At 42.5% G+C, this 26292-nt stretch overlaps 2 protein-coding genes across 2 annotated transcripts; both read left to right on the plus strand.

Moving 5' to 3' along the window:
- The first annotated feature begins 6269 nt into the window (after positions 1–6269).
- On the plus strand, positions 6270–7378 carry LOC127332822 (uncharacterized). The gene has a single exon (XM_051359162.2). It carries the CDS (start codon positions 6417–6419, stop codon positions 7233–7235), a length of 819 nt encoding a protein of 272 aa, XP_051215122.1. The 5' UTR covers positions 6270–6416; the 3' UTR covers positions 7236–7378.
- A 3311-nt stretch (positions 7379–10689) lies between these two features.
- Positions 10690–25390, plus strand: LOC139835500 (uncharacterized). Its single transcript, XM_071825357.1, has 2 exons — positions 10690–11295; positions 25373–25390. Exons 1-2 carry the CDS (start codon positions 10690–10692, stop codon positions 25388–25390), a joined length of 624 nt encoding a protein of 207 aa, XP_071681458.1.
- Positions 25391–26292: the final 902 nt, after the last annotated feature.

A 26292-nucleotide genomic window follows, 5' to 3' on the forward strand; every position in this document is an offset into this window, starting at 1 on the left:
CGTCTTGTCTGAAGTAAGGGAGATTTACCACTAAAATGGTTAGAGCATTGCATAATGTTAGAGAAGAACATTGGGCCGCTAACTAAAGCCATGATCCATGGTGGAAGTTTCAGTTTTGGACAAATATCCTCAATCTCATATGAGAAAATTAATTGTTGCTACATGCTTATGCATTAAAGAGGAGTCCATTATCTGTTGTCTATGTTGTCCCGGTATGGATGTCTAAGTTGAGAATAATCAATAGCGAGAAATCCAATGCGAGCTTTCTCCTTAGACCTTTGTACAGGCAGCATAGAGGTACCCCTTTGTGACACTTGGTTAAAACATGTGCATTGCGATAATCCCGGTAATCCAAGCTAATTAGGACAAGGTGCGGGCACTATTAGTATACTATGCATGAGGCTTGCAACTTGTAGGATATAATTTACATAACACATATGCTTTATTACTACCGTTGACAAAATTGTTTCTTGTTTTCAAAATCAAAGCTCTAGCACAAATATGGCAATCAATGCTTTCCTCTTTGAAGGGCCTTTCTTTTACTTTTATTGTTGAGTCAGTTCACCTATCTCTCTCCACCTCAAGAAGCAAACACTTGTGTGAACTGTGCATTGATTCCTACATACTTGCATATTGCACTTGTTATATTACTTTACATTGACAATTATCCATGAGATATACATGTTATGAGTTGAAAGCAACCGCTGAAACTTCATCTTCCTTTGTGTTGCTTCAATACCTTTACTTTGAATTATTGCTTTATGAGTTAACTCTTATGCAAGACTTATTGATGCTTGTCTTGAAGTACTATTCATGAAAAGTCTTTGCTATATGATTCATTTGTTTACTCATGTCATTTACATTGTTTGGATCACTGCATTCATTACATATGCTTACAATAGTATGATCAAGGTTATGATGGCATGTCACTCCAGAAATTATCTTTGTTATCGTTTACACTGGAATGAGCGAAAACTAAGCTTGGGGATGCTGATACGTCTCCTACGTATCGATAATTTCTTATGTTCCATGCCACATTATTGATGATATCTACATGTTTTATGCATACTTTATGTCATATTTATGCGTTTTCCGGAACTAACCTATTGACGAGATGCCGAAGGGCCGATTCTTTGTTTCTGCTGTTTTTGGTTTCAGAAATCCTAGTAAGGAAATATTCTCGGAATCGGACGAAATCAACGCCCAGCATCTTAGAATCCCCGGAAGCATCCAGAACACCCGAGAGCCGCCATAGAGGGGACACAGGCCCCCCAGGAGGTAGGCCGGCGCGGCCCAGGGGTGGCCCACGCCCTCCTGTGGTGACACCGCCTCGTTGACCCTCCGACGCCGCCTCTTCGCCTATTTAAGCCTCCTCGACCTAAAACCTCGAGACGGAAAAGCCACGGTACGAGAAACCTTCCAGAGCCGCCGCCATCGCGAAGCCAAGATCTAGGGGACAGGAGTCTCTGTTCCGGCACGCCGCCGGGACTGGGAAGTGCCCCCGGAAGGCTCCTTCATCGACACCACCGCCATCTTCATCACTGCTGCTGTCTCCCATGAGGAGGGAGTAGTTCTCCATCGAGGCTTGGGGCTGTACCGGTAGCTATGTGGTTAATCTCTCTCCCTATGTACTTCAATACAATAATCTCATGAGCTGCCTTACATGATTGAGATTCATATGATGATGCTTGTAATCTAGATGTCATTATGCTAGTCAAGTGGATTTTACTTATGTGATCTCCGGAGACTCCTTGTCCCACGTGTGTAAAGGTGACAGTGTGTGCACCGTGTGGGTCTCTTAGGCTATATTTCACAGAATACTTATTCACTGTTATGAAGAGCATAGTGAAGTGCTTATTTATATCTCTTTATGATTGCAATGTGTTTTGTATCACTATTCATCTATGTGCTACTCTAGTGATGTTATTAAAGTAGTTTATTCCTCCTGCACGGTGTAATGGTGATAGTGTGTGCATCGTGTAGTACTTGGCGTAGGCTATGATTGTGATCTCTTGTATATTATGAAGTTAACTATTGCTATGATAGTATTGATGTGATCTATGCCTCCTTTCGTAGCGTGAAGGTGACAGTGTGCATGCTATGTTAGTACTTGGTTTGGTTATGTTGATCTGTCATGCACTCTAAGGTTATTTAAATATAAACATCGAATATTGTGGAGCTTGTTAACTCTGGCATTGAGGATTCGTGTAATCCTACACAGTTAGTGGTGTTCATCATCCAACAAGAGAGTGTAGAGTCTAGCATTTATCTATTCTGTTATGTGATCAATGTTGAGAGTGACCACTAGTGAAAGTATAATCCCTAGGCCTTGTTTCCAATACTGCTATCGATGCTTGTTTACTGTTCTACTGTATCTCTACTTACTGCAATATTACCACCATCGATTACACGCCAGCAAGCACTTTTCTAGCGCTGTTGCTACTGCTCATATATATTCATACCACCTGTATTTCACTATCTCTTCGCCGAACTAGTGCACCTATTAGGTGTGTTGGGGACACAAGAGACTTCTTGCTTTGTGGTTGCAGGGTTGCTTGAGAGGGATATCTTTGACCTCTTCCTCCCTGAGTTCGATAAACCTTGGGTGATCCACTTAAGGGAAACTTGCTGCTGTTCTATAAACCTCTGCTCTTGGAGGCCCAACACTGTCTACAAGAATAGAAGCTCCCGTAGACATCAGTTCCTCACGAAACTTGATGAACGCACATATATTGTGGAGATGTACCGGTAGAATTTTTTGTCAAAATTTTTCAATATTTCAAAATATAATTTTCTAGTGGAGGGAGCATATGACCCAGGAGCCGAATTGAATTTTCGTTAATCATGAGTAAATTAAATTCGTCAGACACTTTCGCAAGGAGATCCTCATTCGCCTACATATTCCTATAGTGTGTTCAGGGGTTTACTAGCCTGTTGAAAGATGTGAGGACTAGATGCAATCTTTTGGGAGTCTTGTTGTGGCCAGGCTTTTATATTCGGAGACGCCGCGGGAAATGAAGGCGGGAAGAGGGGGGAAAAGGGTGTAAATGAAAGGTGTGCATTAAAGCCAGCGAAGCGTGGGGAAGGTGCATCGCCCACAAGAGGTCTCGCCTATCTCTACCTCATGAACCCATTGCCACCATTATGAAAGGCTGCTCACCTGCGGTTGTGTCTATGACAGGTGTGGCCCACCAAGAGATGCGTCGCCAACGGCTCGTGCCCAACACTCCCAACATGTCTTGTGTGGGGCGGGATGGCCTTGTAATGCCGGGCACGCTACTGGACCGCGCCCTACGGACGGTCAGCTAGGCGCGGTTTTCTCTCGGACGCGCCTAGTAGGCCTTTGGGGCGTCTCTGGTGACGCTACTAAAGATGCTTTTGTATCAACAGATATAAGTACGCTTATTGAGGGCAAATGAACTATGTAGAGTTACCACCGTGATAAGCGTGGTAAGAACCAAAATTGAAAAAAAAAAACCTATGTAGAGTTCCTAGCCGGTCCATACTAGATGGTATACTAGCATTATACTACCAGTCCATGTTGCAGTCGTTACTGCAACTCCCACGCAACAAGCCAATAGGTACAGCAAAAAAAAGCAATGCCTCAATGACGTTTGACAGTACAGCCCGAGCTGACGGCATTGATGCACGGGACCACAAGCTCCGAAGCTTCCAAGCCATGCCACTGTCCCAGAAGATAAAAAAGCACAGACGGCCGTCGTGATCTACTCCAACTCTCCAAGGAACCAATGCCGACCGACGGATCACCTGGGTGTCACGTACAAGGTACACCCGTCATAAAAGAGCCGAAAGTCCAATGACCCATGTTGCCCGTTGGACGTTAAGCAGGCGCGCCGAGTTCTCGTGGCATCCGACTCGGCACGACACCCAGGTGGAATGTGATGATGAACTTGATGGCACGAAAAGCCCTAAAATTCGTTTTGTTCTGATAGCTGCTGCTCAACCTGCCATCAGATCGATCAGTTATTATGCTTATGCCACGCCGATGTGCTAGTGCCGTCGCGTCGATGGCCCGTCCCCTTCGCCTTAATCAAAGACAAAGAGAATGTGGAGTGTCAATCCCCTTCCCTCCAGGTCTCTTGGCGGCTTGATCATGTCATGTGAAGTTGCTATAGTTGTCTAGTTGAACATAATTAGGTACACGTACATTCCCTGTCGATCATTATACTCGCCGTTTCAAACGATGGTGAATGAGAGCCGCCTCCCACGGGCTAGCAAAATGCCCGATAGGATAAGCTGATTTTAGCTGACTTTAGGTCACTGGCACACGGACCCTACGGTGGATGAGACCACCTGTAAGTGAGTCAACCCTTGAGTCTTACAAAGTCACCCAATCCATACAAGCAAAATGAATGTCAATGCAAATATGTGTACATGATGTGTTTGCCACTAAAAATTTTAGTTTTACGTGTTATGATACGGTATCTACCTAATACATCCATATTCGAGTCAATTAATATGAACCAGAGGGAGTATTAGTCTTACCTCTCTTCTCATTAATTGATGTGTCACATAAGATTTTTATTTACATGGCATGCATGATAGTACTACTAATGATACTCTCACTGTGGCTAGTCTTATGCAATGTTGATTACCTAATTGTTTATGTGTACATGTGACACTAGCTCGTCTGGTAAATCAAGTTGCAAGACGACTATCCCAAAAAAAATTGTACGTGCGACACGAGCTCGTCTCCTAAATGTGTACGTGCACCCATGGCTCTTCTGTTGTAGGATGGAGAAGAGGTGACCACCGATTTTTTTTTTTGTAAGAAAGAACCTTCTAATTCATCAAAATAAAGCCACATTCAAGCTTATTGTGATTGGACTGCAAGACTAAGTTTCCAATACAAGAATAAGTTTCATCAAATTATAGACAAGAAACTCAAAGGAGACGGACTATACAAGTCTATAACTTCTTAATGACAAAAATACGCGGCCATTTTGGGAGAATGAAAGAATACAAAAGCTCACCGCACCGGAGTGTCGGTTGATTTATGCGAAATGAGGATTGTATCAAAATATGATGTAGCTCCTGGCTTGTGCTTACATGTTGCCCGTTGTTTTTTTGATCCAATAGGCTAGTAAGCACAAGTGCACACGATGCAGTAAAATCTTCTAAGCTGACACAAAAAGAAAATCCTTTAGAGCTTGGTAAAAAGCTGGGGGCGGTGGCCCCCCTGACTTGAACTAAGCTACGCCAATGCCATAGAGGTTGCGTTGAAATGATGGCTAAAATGAATACTTTCTCCATTCCAATACCATCGAAATTCTATATTTGCAATAAGTTAAATTTGTCTAAATAATGAGATGGTCCTATGATGAGATATTTATATTCTCTATAAAATGGATCACATTGCTGCATCATTACATGACACCGGCTGTATGTTTGGTTTCTCTAATCCTATTTAAGTGATTATTTATATCGAGTTGTAACGCTCATCTATAAGATAGACAGCGGGAATTAAGTGGCTGCTTGTGGTAAACATTGACCTGTCATGAATGCCAACCCTAGATAGCATTTTTTATTATTATTTTATGAAAATTTTGGATCAAGGAGTTTTAATTCAAACAATTTTCATTTTTTTATTGTTAGATCCTTCTTAGTTTTTCTATGTTGGTTGTTTGATATGTAGAGTTGCATATACTTTGTCTAAGGTTGCACTACGTTTAACAAGAAAATTCGCATCCATCTAAAACTTTGGAAAATGATCTTTAATCCAATGACGCAGCCAAAGGATCCATGATTCAAAGTATTTTCGTGGTGTTTCTAGAGTATTTGAACCCGAGGGAGTTTTTAATCCGCCGAACCCCTTGTTATAAGTTGTTTATTTTTCTACGTTGTGCCGAACAATTTTTTGTGCTAATTCATTTGGTTTTTAATTTAGTGAAGAGTGCATGTTGCTCTAGTTTTGCATATGTTGTCACCGTTTCTTTAGAAATCCTGCAAGAAAAGAGACCACAAAGTCTTATGAGTCAAATGTGCATGCCATTATAATTGAGTATTTGCTTACTATCTTATTAATTATTTTTAGAATTATGTAAATCAAAGATAGCCTTGACTCTTTTTTGGAAGCTTTAGGATATTTGGTCATCAAACTTTTTGGCAAAAATTCTGCCATCAATTTTCTCCACAACTTCGGCAACTGTAACCATTAGTGTCGTTGACTAGTAACTTTTGTACATTGACCAGCGCACTATTTAAGCAGTGTACTGTTCATGGTACTGACGCATCTGGGGGCCCCGGCAGCGTAGCCACAGCAGCACCTCTGTTGGTCTTCATTTCTCCTTCGCAGTAAAAACCGAGCAAGCCAAAAGGAAGAACAGAACACAACAAAATCCGAGCATCTCTTTCCCCTCTCCCTCCCTGGACCAAGGAAAGAACCCGAGCAGAGCATGGCCGATGCCCGCCACGAGCCCCGCGACGCCACCGACATCTCCACCGCCGAAGCGGCTGATGACTTCGAGTTCCGCGTCGTGCCCACCGGCGGCGGCCCTGCCTCGGCCGGCGCGGGCGCGGACATGTGCGTGGCCGACGAGCTGTTTTCCGGCGGCAAGCTGCTCCCGCTCCGCCCCTCGTCGGCCGCCGCTGCGGACGTCACCGGCGCCGTCCTGCTTCCGCGGTGCGAGTCTGTCGCCGGCTTGGGCTCGCGGTACGACTGCCGCAGCGCGAGCTCCAGCGGCAGCAGCAGCGGGTGCGTGAGCCGCAGCCAGTCGTCCAAGAGCGCCTCCTCCGAGCACGGCGCCGCGCCGCCTGCGCGGAGGTCGCTGTCGAGCAGCGTGTTCTACGCGCACCCGAGCCCGTCGCCGCAGCTGCGGTCGTCGACTCGCCCCCGCCGGAGCACGGGCTCGGCCCCGCCGCCCGCCCGGTGGGGCGTCCTACGGCTCGGCGTCGTCGGTGCCCCCGACGTGTACCCACCGCGCCCGTCCGATGCCAAGATCACCGCGGCGTCGAGGGGCGGCAGCGGCAGGAGCGCGAGGTTCGAGCGGGCGGCGAGCGCCGTGGAGAGGAGCTTCCGGAAGCGCGGCGCGGGGCTCGGTTTCGGGTGCAGGTGCTCGCCCGACGTCGTCGTCGAGCCCATCGGCTTGCCGGATCAGGCGGCGGGAAGGAAGAGCGGGGCTGATGATGGAGGCGTGAAGAGCGGCCGGAGCAACCGTCGCAGTAGGATCCTGGAGTGGCTCGAGGAGCTTTCGATCGGCAAGGGGAAGAAGTGATCATCCGATTCCTGTGTAAAGACTGTGCTTTTCTCTGAGTTGTTTATGCTCAAGGAAAAACATTTAGATTTGATAGTGGTAGATTTTTCTTGGTTGATTGATTGACAAGAAATGCTTAAATCAAACAAATAACTTTGTGAGTCGTCCGTCATGACTTTCCATTTTTTTCCCAAAAGAACCATCATAACTTTCCTATTCTTAGCTAGCTGTTTGACCCTGCTTGCGCTGAAGTAGGAGTACAATTGCCGCAATTAGAGGACGTTCCATTACGAAATTTGCATGGGAATCTTATTTGGAAATTCTTATGCAGTGCACATATCAGTACGGGTTTTCCTTGTGTCGTTAGTCCTTGTTGCTAGAATCTCGCTACATGAAACTCGCCAATAGAAAACTCATCAGAAATCTCCTCCATGCACGTAACGTACTGTATCGTCAGGCCGTCAGTCAAAGGCGTTAAAAACGACTAATCCAAACAATGACACACACAGACATATCCCATCCATGCAGAATTCATTTCCAGCACGTGAATACACTGACAGCGAGCTCGATCGGCGAAAGCTCGGTGCGGGCGGCGCTGATGGCGAGGACGCCATGCCCCGGCTCCCCCCATCGATCTTCAACGCGACAGCGTGCGGCAGTGGGATTGCAGTGCAGGCGCCTGCTGGGCTGAACAGCACGGGATGACCGGCTTTCGATCGGCGCACGCGGCGCCGGACGGACGTTCCTCCTCGATCCCTGCGAAGATTCCACGGTTTTGTGCCAAGTCTCCCGCCAAGTTCGTGCTCCTGTCATCTCATCGGTACGGCACGGTATAGCTTTGTACCCTTGGGTATAGTCATATCCTGTATATTTATCGTCAATTTTTTACGTGACACGTCTACTTTTGTTAACTTATGAGTTAAAATATGAGAATGTATTTTTTATATTTTGTTAATAGTTATGTACTCAACTACCTGTTATTGAATTGAGATAATTTATTTTTTAATAATTTTTTATCAATAAATGTAAATTGTGAGGGAATTGTGTACAATTCAAACTACCCACCGGGTATCAAATGGATACGATACCCGCCGGTATGGGTATGGGTAAAGTTTTATACCCATGGGTCCAGGTATGGGTATGATATTGCTCTACCCTACCCATTGCCATCCTTATCCGCGACCGTGAAGGCTCTGGCGCCACCCAAGCTTCGAGACCCGTGAGAGTATCCCAACAACCTAACTTAATCGGCCCACCAACGAGCTACCAGGGCATCAGACAGAAATCCCCGCCTAGCTAACGCTCCAAACTGAGTTTCGGTCTGGTTTGGTCGGTTTGGTCCAATAGAATGGCAGTTCTGGTGGGTACCATGTTGCTCATATGTTGATGGTGCGACTGTCGTTTTCTACTGCGGTGGAGGTTTCGAGCCTCTTTCGTAGTCACCGGGCAGTTCCAAGGTTCCTCTCGCATCAAGACAAAGATATACTGGATGATTGTTCTCCTTGATCTGATCGAAGTGTTGAGTTTCGGAAGGCTTCGTCGGGTGAACTTTTTTAGACGACTCATGCCTGTAGATTGCTAAATCGAATGGGATTCGGTGGTGCAGTTCCATATTTTTTTCCCGACCATTTGGTTTCAGGTGCCATCATGGGATACGTCTTTTTGGTTCCATTGCGAAGTAAGAGGCGGAAAATGGCATGAAAAGTCAAGTTTTGAGGACTAGTGCTAGTGGTTCGAGGTTTTACTTCAATGGTGAACTAGCTTGGTCTTTCAAGCTTCATAGCAGCGGCATGTGAGTGGGAGGTTAGCACATGAAAAGTTCAATATCCTACCTTTCAGGGTGAAAACACAAGGCCTAGATTTTAACTGGCTGTGCTTGGCAATAGTCTTTTTAAGACATTATTTTCATAGCAAGGACTTTCTTTAGTGTGAAAATCTAAGATCTTTGATTTGGCAACAATAATGCTTGTGCATTGTTTCCTTCTTGGAGACGTCGCTTTTGGAGAACTTGAACTTCAGGTGTTGTCATGGTGGTGTTTGTGCTGCTGCTGTAAGGACTGGAACTCTATAGAAGGACTTCCATTTTTGTACATTCTTCTTCTATTGGTTGTGTGCATCCGTACTACCATCGGAATATATCATTGTTGTAGAGGTTGTATGTAATTGATGTCTTCGCGATATTAATATATACCCTTTATCCAAAAATTACTCATATGTTTGATTCATAGGAATGCATCCTATAGGAATATATATTATAGGAATCTTGTAGTGCAAGTTCTGTAGGATCAAAACATTAGGTCAAACCTTATGGAAAATTTCTTTGGTACAATCAAAGAGAAGGGAGTGGTGTGTTGGAACATGGGAGCATATGCTCCCTCTATTTTGAAATGCATCTTACACATATTTTGAATTTCAAAAAAAATGAAATAAAAAATTCGCATGTAAATCTTCTCGTGCTACACGCTTACAAAGTTGTTTCATAAAAAATCGATTTATCATATGACGTGTGTAAAAAGACAAAACTCAGTGCTAAAAATAATGCTTTTCACAAGATAAGTTTTCTCTTTTTATATAGACCACAAAAATATTGGTTTTTCGTGAAACTTGATGCTTAGGTAGCTGGAACGTAGGGTCCCTGACGGGTAAGTTACGGGAGTTAGTTGATATAGCGGTGAGGAGGCGTGTTGATGTCCTATGTATCCAAGAGACCAAATGGAAGGGACAGAAGGCGAAGAAGGTGGAGGATACCGGTTTCAAGTTGTGGTACACGGGGATAACTTCAAACAAAAATGGAGTAGGCATCTTGGTCAATAAGAGCCTCAGGGGGGATGGAGTTGTGAACGTCAAGAGGCAAGGGACCGGATGATCCTTGTCAAGCTGGTTGTTGGGGACTTAGTCCTCAATGTTATCAGCGCGTATGCCCCACAAGTAGGCCACAATGAGAGCACCAAGAGGGAGTTCTGGGAAGGCCTGGAGGACTTGGTTAGGAGGGTACCTATTGGTGAGAAGCTCTTCATAGGAGGAGACCTCAATGGCCATGTGGGTACATCTAACACAGGTTTTGAAAGGGTGCATGGGGGCTTTGGCTATGGCATCAGGAACCAAGAAGGAGAAGATGTCCTAAGCTTCGCTCTAGCCTATAGCTAACACCCTCTTTAGGAAGAGAGAATCCCATCTAGTGACGTTCAGTAGTGGTCTACACTCTAGCCAGATTGATTTTGTCCTCTCTAGAAGAGAAGACAGACGCGCATGCATTGATTGTAAGGTGATACCTGGAGAGAGTGTTGTCCCTCAACATAAGCTGGTGGTTGCTGACTTTCGCTTTAGGATCCGTGTCCAGCGGGGTAAGCGCGCCAAAGTCGCTAGAACAAAGTGGTGGAAGCTCAAGGGTGAGGCATCCCAGGCTTTCAGGGAGAGGGTTATTAATGAGGGCCCTTGGGAGGAAGGAGGCGATGCAAACATGATGTGGACGAGTATGGCGACCTGCTTGCGGAAGGTCGCTGTAGATGAGTTTGGGGTGACTAAGGGAAGTAGAAGGGAAGCTAAGGATACCTGGTGGTGGAACGATGAGGTCCAGAAGGTTATTAGGGAGAAAAAGGACTGTTTCAGATGCCTATATCTGGACAGGAGTGCAGCTAACATGGAGAAGTACAAGGTGGCGAAGAAGGCTGCAAAGCGGGCGGTGAGTGAAGCAAGGGGTCGGGCGTATGAGGACCTCTACCAACGTTTAAACACGAAGGAAGGCGAAAGGGACATCTATAAGATGGCCAAGTTTAGGGAGAGGAAGACGAGGGATGTCAGCGAAGTCAAATGCATCAAGGACGGAGATGATCAACTTCTTGTGAAGGATGAGGCGATCAAGCGTAGATGGCGGGAGTACTTTGACAACCTTTACAATGGAGAGGCTGAGAGCTCTACCATTGAGCTAGACGACTCCTTGGATGATACCAGCATGTGCTTTGTGCGATGTATCCAGGAGTCTGAGGTTAAGGAGGCGTTAAGGAGGATGAAAGGCGGCAAGGCGATGGGTCCTGGTGGTATCCCCATCGAGGCATGGAGAGGCCTTGGAGACGTAGCGATAGTATGGCTAACTAAGCTTTTCAACCTCATTTTTCGGTCAAACAAGATGCCCGAAGAATGGAGGCGGAGTATTTTAGTACCAATCTTCAAGAACAAGGGGGATGTTCAAAGTTGTACTAATTACCGTGGAATCAAGCTGATGAGCCATACTATGAAGCTATGGGAGAGAGTCATTGAGCACCGCTTAAGAAGGTTGACCAGCGTGACCAAAAACCAATTTGGTTTCATGCCTGGGAGGTCTACCATGGAAGTGTAGGATAACGTTGCATAGAAAACAAAATTTTCCTACCGCGAGAACGCAATCCAAGCCAAGATGCAATCTAGAAGACGGAAGCAACGAGGGGATGATCAAGACTCACCTTTGAAGATTTCCAAAGCCTATAAGAGTAGGCTCTTATTGCTGCGGTAGATGATCACTTGCCGCTTGCAAAAGCGCGTAGAAGATCTTGATCACGGTGCCACGATCGGGCAGCACCTCCGTACTCGGTCACACGTTCGGTGTTGATGACGACGTCCTTCTCCCCGTTCCAGCGGGCAGCGGAAGTAGTAGATCCTCCTTGGAATCCCGACAGCATGACGGTGTGGTGGCGGTGTCGATGGAGATCTCCGGCGGAGCTTCGCTAAGCATATGCGGGAGAGGTGGTGGAGGAGAGGTAGCTAGGGTTTGGGGAGAGGGGGCTTGGGCGCCGGCCCTCAAAGGGGTGCGGCCAAGGCTGAGCCAAGAGTGGCCGGCCACCCTCCCCTTGTCCCTCATTATATAGGTGGAAGCCCCAAGAGTTGGAGTACAAGTCTTCGAATAAGACCCCAACACCAAAACTTCCCAAAGGTGGGAAACCTACTCAAGGGGGGAGTCCTACTCAAGGTGGGACTCCCACCTTTCCTTGAGGTGGGGCTGGCCGGCCACCAAGGTGGAGCCCACCTGGGACTCCTCCCCCTTAGGGTTTGGCCGGCCATGTTAGTGGAGTCCCTCTGGGACTCCACCTTCCATAGTGCCTTTCTTCCGGACTTTTCTAGAACCTTCTAGACCCTGCCATAAATGCACCGGATCATTTCCAAACTTGGAATATGACTTCCTATATATGAATCTTATTCTCCGGACCATTCCAGAACTCCTCGTGATGTCCTGGATCCCATCCGAGACTCCGAACAAAACTTCGAACTTCATTCCATATTCCATATCTACTTAAACGACATCAAACCTTAAGTGTGTCACCCTACGGTTCGCGAACTATGTAGACATGGTTGAGACTTCTCTCCGACCAATAACCAATAGCGGGATCTGGAGATCCATAATGACTCCCACATATTCAACGATAACTTAGTGATCGAATGAACCATTCACATACGATACCAATTCCCTTTGTCACGCGATATTTTACTTGTCCGAGGTTTGATCATCGGTATCACTCTATACCTTGTTCAACCTCGTCTCCTGACAAGTACTCTTTACTCGTACCGTGGTATGTGGTCTCTTATGAACTTATTCATATGCTTGCAAGAAACTAGACGACATTCCACCGAGAGGGCCCAGAGTATATCTATCCGTCATCGGGATGGACAAATCTCACTGTTGATCCATATGCCTCAACTCATACTTTCCGGATACTTAATCCCACCTTTATAACCACCCATTTACGCAGTGGCGTTTGATGTAATCAAAGTACCTTTCCGGTATAAGTGATTTATATGATCTCATGGTCATAAGGACTAGGTAACTATGTATCGAAAGCTTATAGCAAATAACTTAATGACGTGATCTTATGCTACGCTTAATTGGGTGTGTCCATTACATCATTCATATAATGACATAACCTTGTTATTAATAACATCCAATGTTCATGATCACGAAACCATGATCATCTATTAATCAACAAGCTAGTTATACAAGAGGCTTTACTAGGGACTCCTTGTTGTTCACATAACACACATGTATCAATGTTTCGGTTAATACAATTATAGCATGGTATGTAAACATTATCATAAACACAAAGATATATTATAATAACCATTTTATTATTGCCTCTTGGGCATATCTCCAACAGTCTCCCACTTGCACTAGAGTCAATAATCTAGTTTACATTTGTAAAGATATAACACCTTGGCCTTCCGGTGCTTTATCATGTTTTGCTCACAGGAGAGGTTTTAGTCAACGGATCTGACTTGCTCAGAGACGTATGTATTTTGTAATTCATTTGCGTCTTAACGCATCACTCATTTCCAAATGAGTCGGCATTAAATATGTTTGGTCTTCTGGTGGAACCTTAATTCCGCGGTCTGAAATATGTCACTAATATTGTCACACACAATATAGCTTCAAAGTTCGACTCATTTAACTACACCAAGTTCTCAAAGAACCTCTTAACTTAACATCCTATGTCATTGTCAAAACAATGACATACTCTCCCTTCTTTTGTAGAATCCATCACAATATTTAGAACACTTCTAAATCTAGCATAGACAACTTCTATCTCATTGTTCTACCTTTTAAAACAACATTTAGCCTAATTTGAGATTTGAATTTTATTTTTATATGTGATCAAACTAATATCGGTGCAACACTTTACAGCGATTTGTTTGTCATTACCCCATATAAAACTATATTTATATATCCTTAAGTCTTGTAAAGTACTCAAGGATATTTTTACTGTCGTCCAATGATCATCATATGAATCATTCTGGTATATGCTCATAACACTTTATAGCACAGGACATCTGATTGTGTACATATTATTCGTGATCTACAATCACTCATGTGTTTTTACTCATTGAGTGTCAGATACACTCAAGTCTTGTTAAACCTTCACATGACAAGAATATTTTCTTAATATTTCTATATTGAACTATTTCAATATCTATTCTATGTACTTTGACTTAAACTTATTATGTGTTTCAATCTATCTTTATAGATATTGACACAAAATTTGTTTCAGTCCATATCCTTTCATTAAAGTTAATTCTCAATGAAACTTTTAATCAAGTATATAATAACATTATTTATGACCAACTATATGTCATCTACATAAAGTATTATAAATATGTCTCAGCGCTCCCACTTAATTTCTTGCAAATGCAAGCCTCTTCATCATCTCTGATGAAATCAAAACTCTTTGACTATTTCATCTGGTGAAGATTCCAACTCCGTGATACTTACTTCATCCAATTGAAGTTTGTATACCTATCTAGTATTCCACGGACCAGCAAAACTCTTGGTTGTATCTTGTATACACCTTTAATACATACTTCTGATAAGTAATGTATTTTTGACATCCTACTAACATGTCTCATAAAAGAAATATGTAGTGATTACTAGAATAATCCACATAGACTATAAGCATTGCTACGGAAGATCTAATCTTATTGTAGTCAACTCTTTGAACTTTGTCGTAAACAACTTTTCGACAAATCGAGCTTCTTCAAGGATATTTCATCCAAGTCCATCAATTTTATAGATCCTCTTACTTTCAAAAAGTATTCATCTATCTTGGATTTTATGCCATATAGCCATTTTAATGGAGTCAGGGCCCATCATAACTTCTTTGTTTTTAGTTGGTTTATCATTGTTTAAAAACAATCCTTTGCCCACAAATCATTTATTTGATCACAAAGTAAACCATACCTACAAGGTTCAATATGTACTTCGATCTCCATGGCTAAAACACTTTGTAGTCATGGGAGCCATGATCGTCGTGACCGCGTCCGGAACCAATTTTCCGATGCTGCGCTACTCTGATCATTATGCTCAGGTTCATAAACCTTATCAAGTTCTATTGTCCTCCCACTCAAATACTTCGCTAGAAAACAATTTCTTGGAAATAAGAAACATTGACAAACACTTTTGTCTTCTATTTCATAGTGGAAAGAATTCCCAATCAATTCTTTGGGATAACCAACAAAGACATTTATCCGTTTTTGGTTGTAAACTCTTAGACCAAAATTTAAAGAAAGGACTATTAGGGTTTATACCCATGCCATAACTTGTATGGTGTCATTTCAACGGATCATGATGATGCTCTATTTAGTGTAAAAGCGGTAGTCTCTAAAGCATAATCTACAAAAATTATAATGGCATTAATATTTTATCTCATCATTGACCCAACAAGGTTTGGATACATCTCTCGGATAATTCATCATCACTATGATACTCCAAGAAACGTGAGTTGTAGAACAATTTCATAACTCTCTTAGATGTTCGCTAAAACTAGTAATTCAAATATTTCCACTATGATCCAATCATAGATATTTGACTTTTCTATTACGATGATTTCCACTTCATGCTGAAATTTATTTGAATCTATTCAAATGTTTCAAACTTCTTCCTTATCGAATATATCCACATATATATACTCAATTCATTGTTTGAAGTTTTCATGAAGTAGAAGAATCTCCCGCACACAACTATGTCCAGTGAACCACATACATCATCATGTATGTTTTCACTAAGTTAGTTGTCCGTTCAACTCTTGGCCTATGAACGGTATTTTAGTCATTCTCTTTTAAGAAAAGATTTGCAAGCGCCAAATGATTCAACAATCAAATGACTCCAATAATCCATTTGCATGGAGTTTCTTCATGCGTTCCTTTCCAATATGACCTAAATGGCGGTTCCACAAATAAGTGGAATTCAAATCATTTGCCTTATGGCATTTTAGCGTCAGTATTATGTGTGTGTGTTTCACCATTAAGATTTATAATAACTTATCCATCGTACATGGAGTAATGTCATAATTTGAACAACTCATTGTTTTCATTTGACCAGAGCAAAATAACAATTATTAAGTTCTTTATTATAAATTCTAAGGGCTAGATAGAATGCCAACGATGAACATAATAACACTTTATTTTTGTTCCAGACGTGCATTCCTATCATATTCATTGTCAGTCACTTAGGCCATTGTATTCTTGTATTGCGTTGTTTTGTATGACACTTCATACCAATCAATATGGTACAAATACCCAAGAATTTCATTGTGTGACCAAACGAGGAATACATCCATAACATGTATATCATTTATATACACCTGAGCTAGACTTTCTAGTCTTTTCTTTCTTTCTGCCAAAATATCTTTTGTAGTTTCTCTTTTAGCTTTCCTCATTCTCAGAAAACACTTCACCTTCAATAACTCCTAGGTTTGTTGGTCAAATACCAATAACCTTGAGGTTCTTATTTTGAAGTTGATCATCATATGACAAGTGTTCCAGATTTCACTATTAGTAACTTTGTAATATGATGAACAATTTCACTCATAATTTTATCCATCATATCATGATGACTTTCCGAGACCATGTCTGTACATGCTAGGCTCGTAAAGTTTAACCTTAGTATTCGCATGTGCAAATCTGGCTTGCACCCGTTGTATGCACACGTAGAATCTATACCTCAGTATTCGAAACGACGAGTCTTAGCAACGGTGCATACTAAGGACGATCACTTCATGGATATGCGAATATCGTTAGTGCCCCAATAGTTGGAGGATTGGGACGCCTTGCGTCTTCAACCTTCGTACATTCCCATAAAACTTATGAGTTTATGTAGTCTCACCAAATTATATTCTATCATCTTGCAATAAGGTCTTTAGATATCACATATATCTCATACCTTGATTATTTCTGAAAACTAAATTTTCAGCTCCTTACTTTTCAAACAGATTTGAACTTCAAGTTTCACGAAGACAAGATAACTTTAGGTACTAATTGAAACTATAGTTCTATGAATCAACAATGTGAGGTTTACTAAAAGTTTGCAATAGGACTTAATCAATTCTTGATTCATTAATAATATGGTACCAGTCCGTAAAGTTTAATGTCAGATTTTAACAGTATTTCTATCTCAATAACAAGACTAGCGCTTGGTAGAAAGACGGATGCCAATACTACAAATTAATTCAAAATACTACTCAGACTATGTTTATGATAATTAGTTCATGTTTTAATCTAATTACTAATGAACTCCCACTTAATACAACATCCCTCATAGTTGTTAAGTGGTACACGATCCAAATCCACTACATCAAAACTGATCATCACGTGAGATGATGTAGCTTCAATGGTGAACATCAACATGTTGATCATATCATCCATATGACTTGTGTTCAACCTTTCGGTTTCCGTTGTCCCGAGGCCATGTGTGTACATGCTAGGCTCGTCAAGCAAACCCAAGTATTCCGCGTGTGCAACATGGCTTACACCCGTTGTATGTGAAACGTTGAGTCTAACACATCCGATCATCACGAGATGCTTCGAAACGACGAACTATATCAACGGTGCATACGAGGGGAGAACACTTTATTATCTTGATATTAATGTGAGGGATCATCTTATAATGCTACCGTCGCGTTCTAAGCAAAATAAGATGCATAAAGGATTAACATCACATGCAATTCATATGTGATATGATATGGCCCTTTAGTCTTTGCGCCTTCGATCTTCATCTCCAAAGCACGGACATGATCTCCATCATCAACGGGAATGATCTCCATCATCGTCGGCGTAGCGTCAAGGTTCATGGCGCCGTCGTCATGGTTGTTCACCTCATGTAGCAACTATTACAACTACTTTGAAATACTACTCAACATGAAATTTAAAGACAACCATAAGGCTCCTGCCGGTTGCCACAATACAATAATGATCATCTCATACATATTCATCATCACATTATGGCCATATCACATCATCAAACCCTGCAAAAACAAGTTAGACGTCTCTAATTTGGTTTGCATATTTTACGTGGTTTAGGGTTTTCGAGTAAGATCTAATCTACCTACGAACATGAACCACAACGGTGATACTAGTGTTGTCAATAGAAGAGTAAATTGAATCTTCACTATAGTAGGAGAGACAGACACCCGCAAAGCCTCTTATGCAATACAAGTTGCATGTCGAACGAGGAGCAAGTCTCACGAACGCGGTCATGTAAAGTTAGCCCGAGCCGCTTCATCCCACTATGCCACAAAGATGCAAAGTACTCAAACTAAAGACAACAAGAGCATCAACGCCCACAAAACCATTGTGTTCTACTCGTGCAACCATCTATGCATAGACACGGCTCTGATACCACTGTAGGATAACGTTGCATAGAAAACAAAAAATTTCCTACCGCGAGAACGCAATCCAAGCCAAGATGCAATCTAGAAGACGGGAGCAACGAGGGGATGATCAAGACTCACCTTTGAAGATTTCCAAAGCCTATAAGAGTAGGCTCTTATTGCTGCGGTAGACGATCACTTGCCGCTTGCAAAAGCGCGTAGAAGATCTTGATCACGGTGCCACGATCGGGCAGCACCTCCGTACTCGGTCACACGTTCGGTGTTGATGACGACGTCCTTCTCCCCGTTCCAGCGGGCAGCGGAAGTAGTAGATCCTCCTTGGAATCCCGACAGCACGACGGCGTGGTGGCGGTGTCGATGGAGATCTCCGGCGGAGCTTCGCTAAGCATATGCGGGAGAGGTGGTGGAGGAGAGGTAGCTAGGGTTTGGGGAGAGGGCGCTTGGGCGCCGGCCCTCAAAGGGGTGCGGCCAAGACTGAGCCAAGAGTGGCCGGCCACCCTCCCCTTGTCCCTCATTATATAGGTGGAAGCCCCAAGAGTTGGAGTACAAGTCTTCAAATAAGACCCCAACACCAAAACTTCCCAAAGGTGGGAAACCTACTCAAGGGGGGAGTCCTACTCAAGGTGGGACTCCCACCTTTCCTTGAGGTGGGGCTGGCCGGCCACCAAGGTGGAGCCCACCTGGGACTCCTCCCCCTTAGGGTTTGGCCGGCCATGTTAGTGGAGTCCCTCTGGGAATCCACCTTCCATAGTGCCTTTCTTCCGGACTTTTCTAGAACCTTGTAGAACCTGCCATAAATGCACCGGATCATTTCCAAACTTGGAATATGACTTCCTATATATGAATCTTATTCTCCGGACCATTCCGGAACTCCTCGTGATGTCCTGGATCCCATCCGAGACTCCGAACAAAACTTTGAACTTCATTCCATATTCCATATCTACTTAAACGACATCAAACCTTAAGTGTGTCACCCTACGGTTCGCGAACTATGTAGACATGGTTGAGACTTCTCTCCGACCAATAACCAATAGCGGGATCTGGAGATCCATAATGGCTCCCACATATTCAACGATAACTTAGTGATCGAATGAACCATTCACATACGATACCAATTCCCTTTGTCACGCGATATTTTACTTGTCCGAGGTTTGATCATCGGTATCACTCTATACCTTGTTCAACATCGTCTCCTGACAAGTACTCTTTACTCGTACCGTGGTATGTGGTCTCTTATGAACTTATTCATATGCTTGCAAGACACTAGACGACATTCCACCGAGAGGGCCCAGAGTATATCTATCCGTCATCGGGATGGACAAATCCCACTGTTGATCCATATGCCTCAACTCATACTTTCCGGATACTTAATCCCACCTTTATAACCACCCATTTACGCAGTGGCGTTTGATGTAATCAAAGTACCTTTCCGGTATAAGTGATTTATATGATCTCATGGTCATAAGGACTAGGTAACTATGTATCGAAAGCTTATAGCAAATAACTTAATGACGTGATATGCTACGCTTAATTGGGTGTGTCCATTACATCATTCATATAATGACATAACCTTGTTATTAATAACATCCAATGTTCATGATCACGAAACCATGATCATCTATTAATCAACAAGCTAGTTATACAAGAGGCTTTACTAGGGACTCCTTGTTGTTCACATAACACACATGTATCAATGTTTCGGTTAATACAATTATAGCATGGTATGCAAACATTATCATAAACACAAAGATATATTATAATAACCATTTTATTATTGCCTCTTGGGCATATCTCCAACAGGAAGCCATCTTCTTGGTACGACAACTGATGGAGAGATGCAGGAAGCAAAAGAAGGACCTTCATATGGTGTTCATTGATTTGGAGAAGGCCTATGATAAGATACCTCGGAATGTCATGTGGTGGGCCTTGGAGAAACACAAAGTCCCAATAAAGTACATTACCGTCATCAAGGATATGTATGATAATGTTGTGACAAGTGTTCGAACAAGCGATGGCGACACTGATGATTTTCCAATTAGAATAGGGCTACACCAAGGGTCAGCTTTGAGCCCTTATCTTTTTGATTTGGTGATGGATGAGGTCACAAGGGATATACAAGGAGACATCCCATGGTGTATGCTCTTTGCGGATGATGTGGTGCTAGTCGATGATAGCCGAACGGGGGTTAATAGAAAGTTAGAGTTGTGGAGGCGAACTCTCGAATCGAAAGGTTTTAGGCTTAGTAGAACTAAAACTGAATACATCAGGTGCAGTTTCAGTTCTACTAGGCACGAGGAGGGAGAGGTTAGCCTTGATGGGCAGGTGGTACCGGAGAGAGACACTTTTCGATATTTGGGGTCCATATTGCAGAAGGATGGCGATATCGATGAAGATGTGGGCCACCGAATCAAGGCTGGTTGGATGAAGTGGCGCCAAGCTTCTGGCGTACTCTATGACAAGAGAGTGCCACAAAAGCTAAAATGCAGGTTTTATAGGACAGCTATCCGACCTGCGATGTTGTATGGCGCTGAGTGTTGGCCAACGAAGAGACGACACATCCAACAGTTAAGTGTAGCAGAGATGCGCATGTTGAGATGGATATGTGGCCACACAAGAAAGGATCGGGTATGGAACGACGATATACGGGAGAGAGTTGGGGTAGCACCGATTGAAGAGAAGCTGGTCCAACATCGTCTCAGATGGTTTGGACATATCCAACGGAGGCCTCCGGAAGCGCCACTGCATAGCGGACGGATAAAGCGTGATGAGAATGTTAAGAGGGGTCGTGGTAGACCAAACTTGACATGGGAGGAGTCCGTTAAGAGAGATCTGAAGGTTTGGAATATCGACAAAGATTTAGCCATGGATAGGGGTCCGTGGAAGTTAGCTATCCCCGTTCCGGAACCATGACCTGGCTTCGAGATCTTATGGGTTTCAACTCTAGCCTACCCCAACTTGTTTGGGACTGAAAGGCTTGGTTGTTGGTTGTTGGTTGGTTTCGTGAAACTTGACGAACGAACATATATTATGAAGATGTACATGTAAAAAAAATTGTTAATTTTTTTCGACATTTTGAAATATGATTTTTTGGTAGAGGGTGCATACGCACCCGGAAGCCGAATTGAATTTCCGCAAAGAGAACTCATCTTCTAATAGGATTTAACTAGCCATGCCATCATAAACATATGCATTTTCTATTCCTATGGTTTTTGTATCCTATGAATTATAGGAGGCCTTATGTTGTCTCTGACCCACAATGTGGGTCGTAAATGTGCCGGACACGAGATGTGAACGACGTGGCACTTGGGAGGAAACATGTGTCATATAGCCATGCAACGTTGCCCAGCTGGATCAATTGTCGGCGCCACATGTCAGCCAATTTTTTAAAAAAGATGCACCAGTTTCCCATGCGAGCCTAGTGAGGTGTCTTGTCGACGCAACGGCACGTGATGGGATTCACACGCGTGGTGACGCAGGCGTTGGAGGACGAGGAATGCGTAAGAACTCCTTCTCTTCTCTCTCATTTACAATGATTGAACAATAACTTTTATAAACCACTCTAATTCCCTCCAAAGTAGCAATGTGAGATTAAACTTTGTCTCCAAAGTTGTCCCCAAGCGTTGCCCTGACCACTGATTGGTCCCTGCACATGGGGACGTGGCCCACAAAATTTATTCTAAACTTGTGTGATTTTATCATTATTGTTGTGCTTAAAATATAAGTAATTTCGCATTGAAACTTTACAGGGTAGTAGTGTACATCATTGGCTACATGAGAATATCTTTTTTCAAAAAGAATTCATTGATTGTTTTTGATTTTTAGAAATGTGATCATTATTAGGGGCGCGGACCACCCCAAATGAGTATCAGTTCATTTATGTCCATGTGGCCACCACTCTGGTAATCCAGCGTACCACTGCATGGTGTAGTACACAAGTCGTTGATATAACACAAGTGAAACACCGTTCCACTCATATTACATCCCTCAGAGTGGTACAACCAAAACATATGCGAATCCAAGGCATACAGCCTCCTACTTTACAGTGAGGTAAACTTCAAATAAAGCTCCAGAACAATGACTCGTAGTCTAACTTATTGCTCAGTCAAGCTTAAGAGCTACTTGGCTTGCTATAGAAATCTAGCTACTTAGGTGCTAGGATTAGGGAAAGGTTCCCTTCTATTACTAGTCTAAGTTTCCACTCTAGTTGCTGCAGAAGTTGACTTCATTGACTTCTTTGCTTGGATTATTTATCTTGTTGCAGTTGACTCCTTTGACTTCGAGTTCCACGGTAGTTTCTCCTTCGGTGCCTTGATCTAAGAAGAGGGTTCAAATGGGAGGGAATGAGTACGAGCGTACTCAGCAAGTTCATATTAGGAAATATGTGTATCATGCACTAGCTACAGCCATAGACCAGAAAGCCATAGACGAATGCAAGTTTTCATAATATATCTTCAAAGGTTTATTTTATTCTAAAAACTATGCCCGTCAGTCTTCACAGGTTGACCAGAACTTCACGGAGTTCCTTTCCTTCCGCGTTCGTAGTGCCCTTCCCGGAACAAGGAGTGATAGCCACAGTTTGATACCCTCTGCAGAGGCGCGTTACTTTTCCCATGAGAGAACTTATCCTTGATACCTATCTGAGATGCATTATCATCCACACTTTCTTCGTGTGGGGTCATGTGTAAGATCCAAGACAATCACTGCCTTCTCCGTGACCCCATAGACCCACCCTTTTGTAAGTCTGTCCTGCCTTTTATCTATGGAGAGACCGGCCCAGACATTTGTGCTCACCTATACCAATAAGGTAGATCGTTCCGAAAAATTCATATGCCCTGCCCTACACACCATAGATAGACCGTCCCGGACAACCCTTACAATCCATCACAGACCTTTAACAAGTTTGTCCTCTCCTATATCTAATGGTAGACCATTACGGACAACTGTCCTCACCTTTACCAATAGATAGACCGATACATGCAACCCTTATCACCAGTCCGTTGATATGCGAGAGGGAAAAGATAGAGCTGACTTCCCTAGAGACATTATAGATCTTATGGTTAACGCGATATGTACGAAGCTAGAATCACTAGACAGCATTTGTACTTAGTCCTAGATGAGTAGAAACTTTGCAATGGAACCTCCACCAATCAACACATACCATGGTTCCATTGCCCACCACATAGTCATATTCATAATTGTAAAATAATATTTTTCTTTTCAATGCAGGAGTGATAAGCATAGTACTTTGCATATAGTTTGATACAAATAATCAAATGACAGTAGCAAGCGATGAACTTGCCTTTCTTGACTGCAAGATTATGCAGGCAAAAGCTTCGATACATGATAACTCCAAATGCTGAAATACCATAATCGTCTGGTAAGGACAATGTTTAATGAACTAGCAAAGATGCTATAATTCATAGTATGAGATGCAATCTCCCCGTGCGTAACTTAACCTCGATGATTTAGGACGTATGAGTTGTAAAGATTTCTTTAGAGTGTGTTGCACTTTTAGGATGGTTCTCAAACAAGGTTCTTATTAGGGTTTGGTTATCTAAGCAAATTGTACAATCCATCATAACAAGCATACACACGAAGAATAGTAGTGGAATAATATGTAAAGAACAATTGTCAATTTTAAGTTCTATGGTGCATGGTTGATGATTATATATATTTTACTTTAAAATAATAACTTTTGAAGAACATGTTTAATTAAGAATAAGAGCTACTATAAATAGGAGCTATGGCTTCTAGGGTTTGCTATTAGATTCATTTAGTTCACTAATAGGGACTAGTTGGGTTCTTAAGTAGAAGGGATTTATATGTAGCAAGTTTTGGCAGGTTTATTACTATGGTTGATTATGGTATCATGAAGAAGGATGGTTACTAAGGTGGTGCTATGAGTTAAACATTAGGGTTTACTATGTCTTCCCAATGGCTTTACTAAGTAATCACTAATGGTTTCTAAGCTAGGTGGCTTATTATTTCCTAGGTAGGGTTTAGTTGAATAGGAGCATGTGATGAATTACTACACAAGATTGGTATTAGGGTTCATCACCATGGTTCTACTAGGGTATAATGCTTAAGGTTGATTTCAATGGTGTGATACTAAGAATGGTGATCAATTATGTTAACATGTGAGTATCAAGCTAGGGTTTGCTCCTAAGTGGCACTAGTGGATCATACAAGTATTAATCAAAAATAAAGACATGAAATGATAACCACATGTGAAGTGATTTTGTTTTATTTTTGTGGATCATGATCATGAATTCATTTGTTTCTTACTAGGGTTTTATAGGTATAGGTGAAGCTTACATGATCACATGTGATAAACCCCTAGGGTTTTAGAATTGAAACTAATCTGGGATGATTACATAAAATAATAAGGTTGGGTTTCTATCTATTTTAGAATTAGGTTCCTAAATTGTGATATTATTCTTAAAATAATAATTGGTGCTAGAGTTAATGTAATTAAATACTTGAAATAAATTTATTAATAAATTTAACATGCTATTAATTTTTAGAGGGTTTAACAACTAAAACAATTACTAGTTAGGTTTAATTAGAAACTAGGGTTTTATAATTATTAGGTTCAAAAATAATAACTTGTAACTAAAGAATGCTTAAGTAAGCAATTGTTGATCTACCAAAATAATATTGGCTTTTAATATTTTCTTGCTTTATTATTATTTAAAGAAAATAGTAAATGGTAATTTGCAAATTAGGGTTTTATGAATTACCTTTAATATTTAAGGTGATGAAAATATGATTAAGAAAATTAATCTTAACATTTTATTTACTTACTGAATAGCTAATATTTAATTTTGAAACTTCACTAATTTATTGAATTCAAGTTGTCTTTTATATTAATGAAAAGTCGTAATTAATAAAGGTAAAAGTACGTGGATTTTTATTTTGACACACATTTTTATTTATATTTTATTTGAATATAGTTTATTTTTGTGAGAATTTTGATATATCATTTATATTTTTCTGAGCTAAAATTTAATTTTATCTATTTTTGCAAAATTTCAGCTATTTATTGGTTTCTAAATAATATCTAAAAACTAAACGTACCAGTTCGATTTATACTCATAGACGTAGACAAGTGGGGTCATTGCCAGGTCAGACGCCACCTGGACGAAGACTATTCAAAGACCACACGGTCTCTCCGACAGCTTGACACCGACGGTCAGCGCTCGACGACGCTGCCGTTTTATGGCCTCCCGGGACGCGCGACTAGGGTTTTTGGAATCTCCTCGACTCACTGAGGCTAGAGGTGGTGATGGTTTCGTGAGGGGATCACCGGAGCTATCTCCGGCGAGCTCTACCGTGGTGGTGACTCCGTGAGGGATCGAATCGGACGCTATGATTGATGTTAAAGCAAAATAAAAGGCTCCAGAGGTGCGTATGCTCACCCTGAGGATGATGGTGTGCTCGACGGAGACTTTGATGGTCGGAGACGATGATAAGGTCATGGATTCCGGCGAACCCGAGCGGAAGGGATTGAGATGATTTCGTCGATCGGAAGCTCCCCTCTTCGATTCCTTCTGCAAGAAGGCTCTCTGAGACACGGCGGTGCTGCTTAGCTACCTCTTATACCCTGGTGTGGCCTCCATTGCCGACTTCGTGATCGACTCCGGCGAGATGTTGTGGAAGAGATCGGGAGATAGAGGATGAGTGAGAGAACGAGAAGTGACGAAGTGGTGTTAGGGTTTCACGGCGACCCTCTCGGCGTATTTATGGGTCACGACAATCCCCGAGACGACGTCACGATTGCGAGGTTTGGCCAGGATGTGCCGGTGATGGAGGTGTGGTGTTTGGACACGAATCACTGCGCGATGACTGTCGACAGACGCAGAGAAGATTTGGCGAGGCTCTGAATTCTTCTGCAATGTCCGACTCCATCCTTATCGCCAACGCTAAGGTGGCCGGAAGGCTCCTGTGCGCTGTCG

This window comes from Lolium perenne, chromosome 2 (assembly GCF_019359855.2).
Source record: "Lolium perenne isolate Kyuss_39 chromosome 2, Kyuss_2.0, whole genome shotgun sequence".
Lineage (NCBI taxonomy): Eukaryota > Viridiplantae > Streptophyta > Magnoliopsida > Poales > Poaceae > Lolium > Lolium perenne.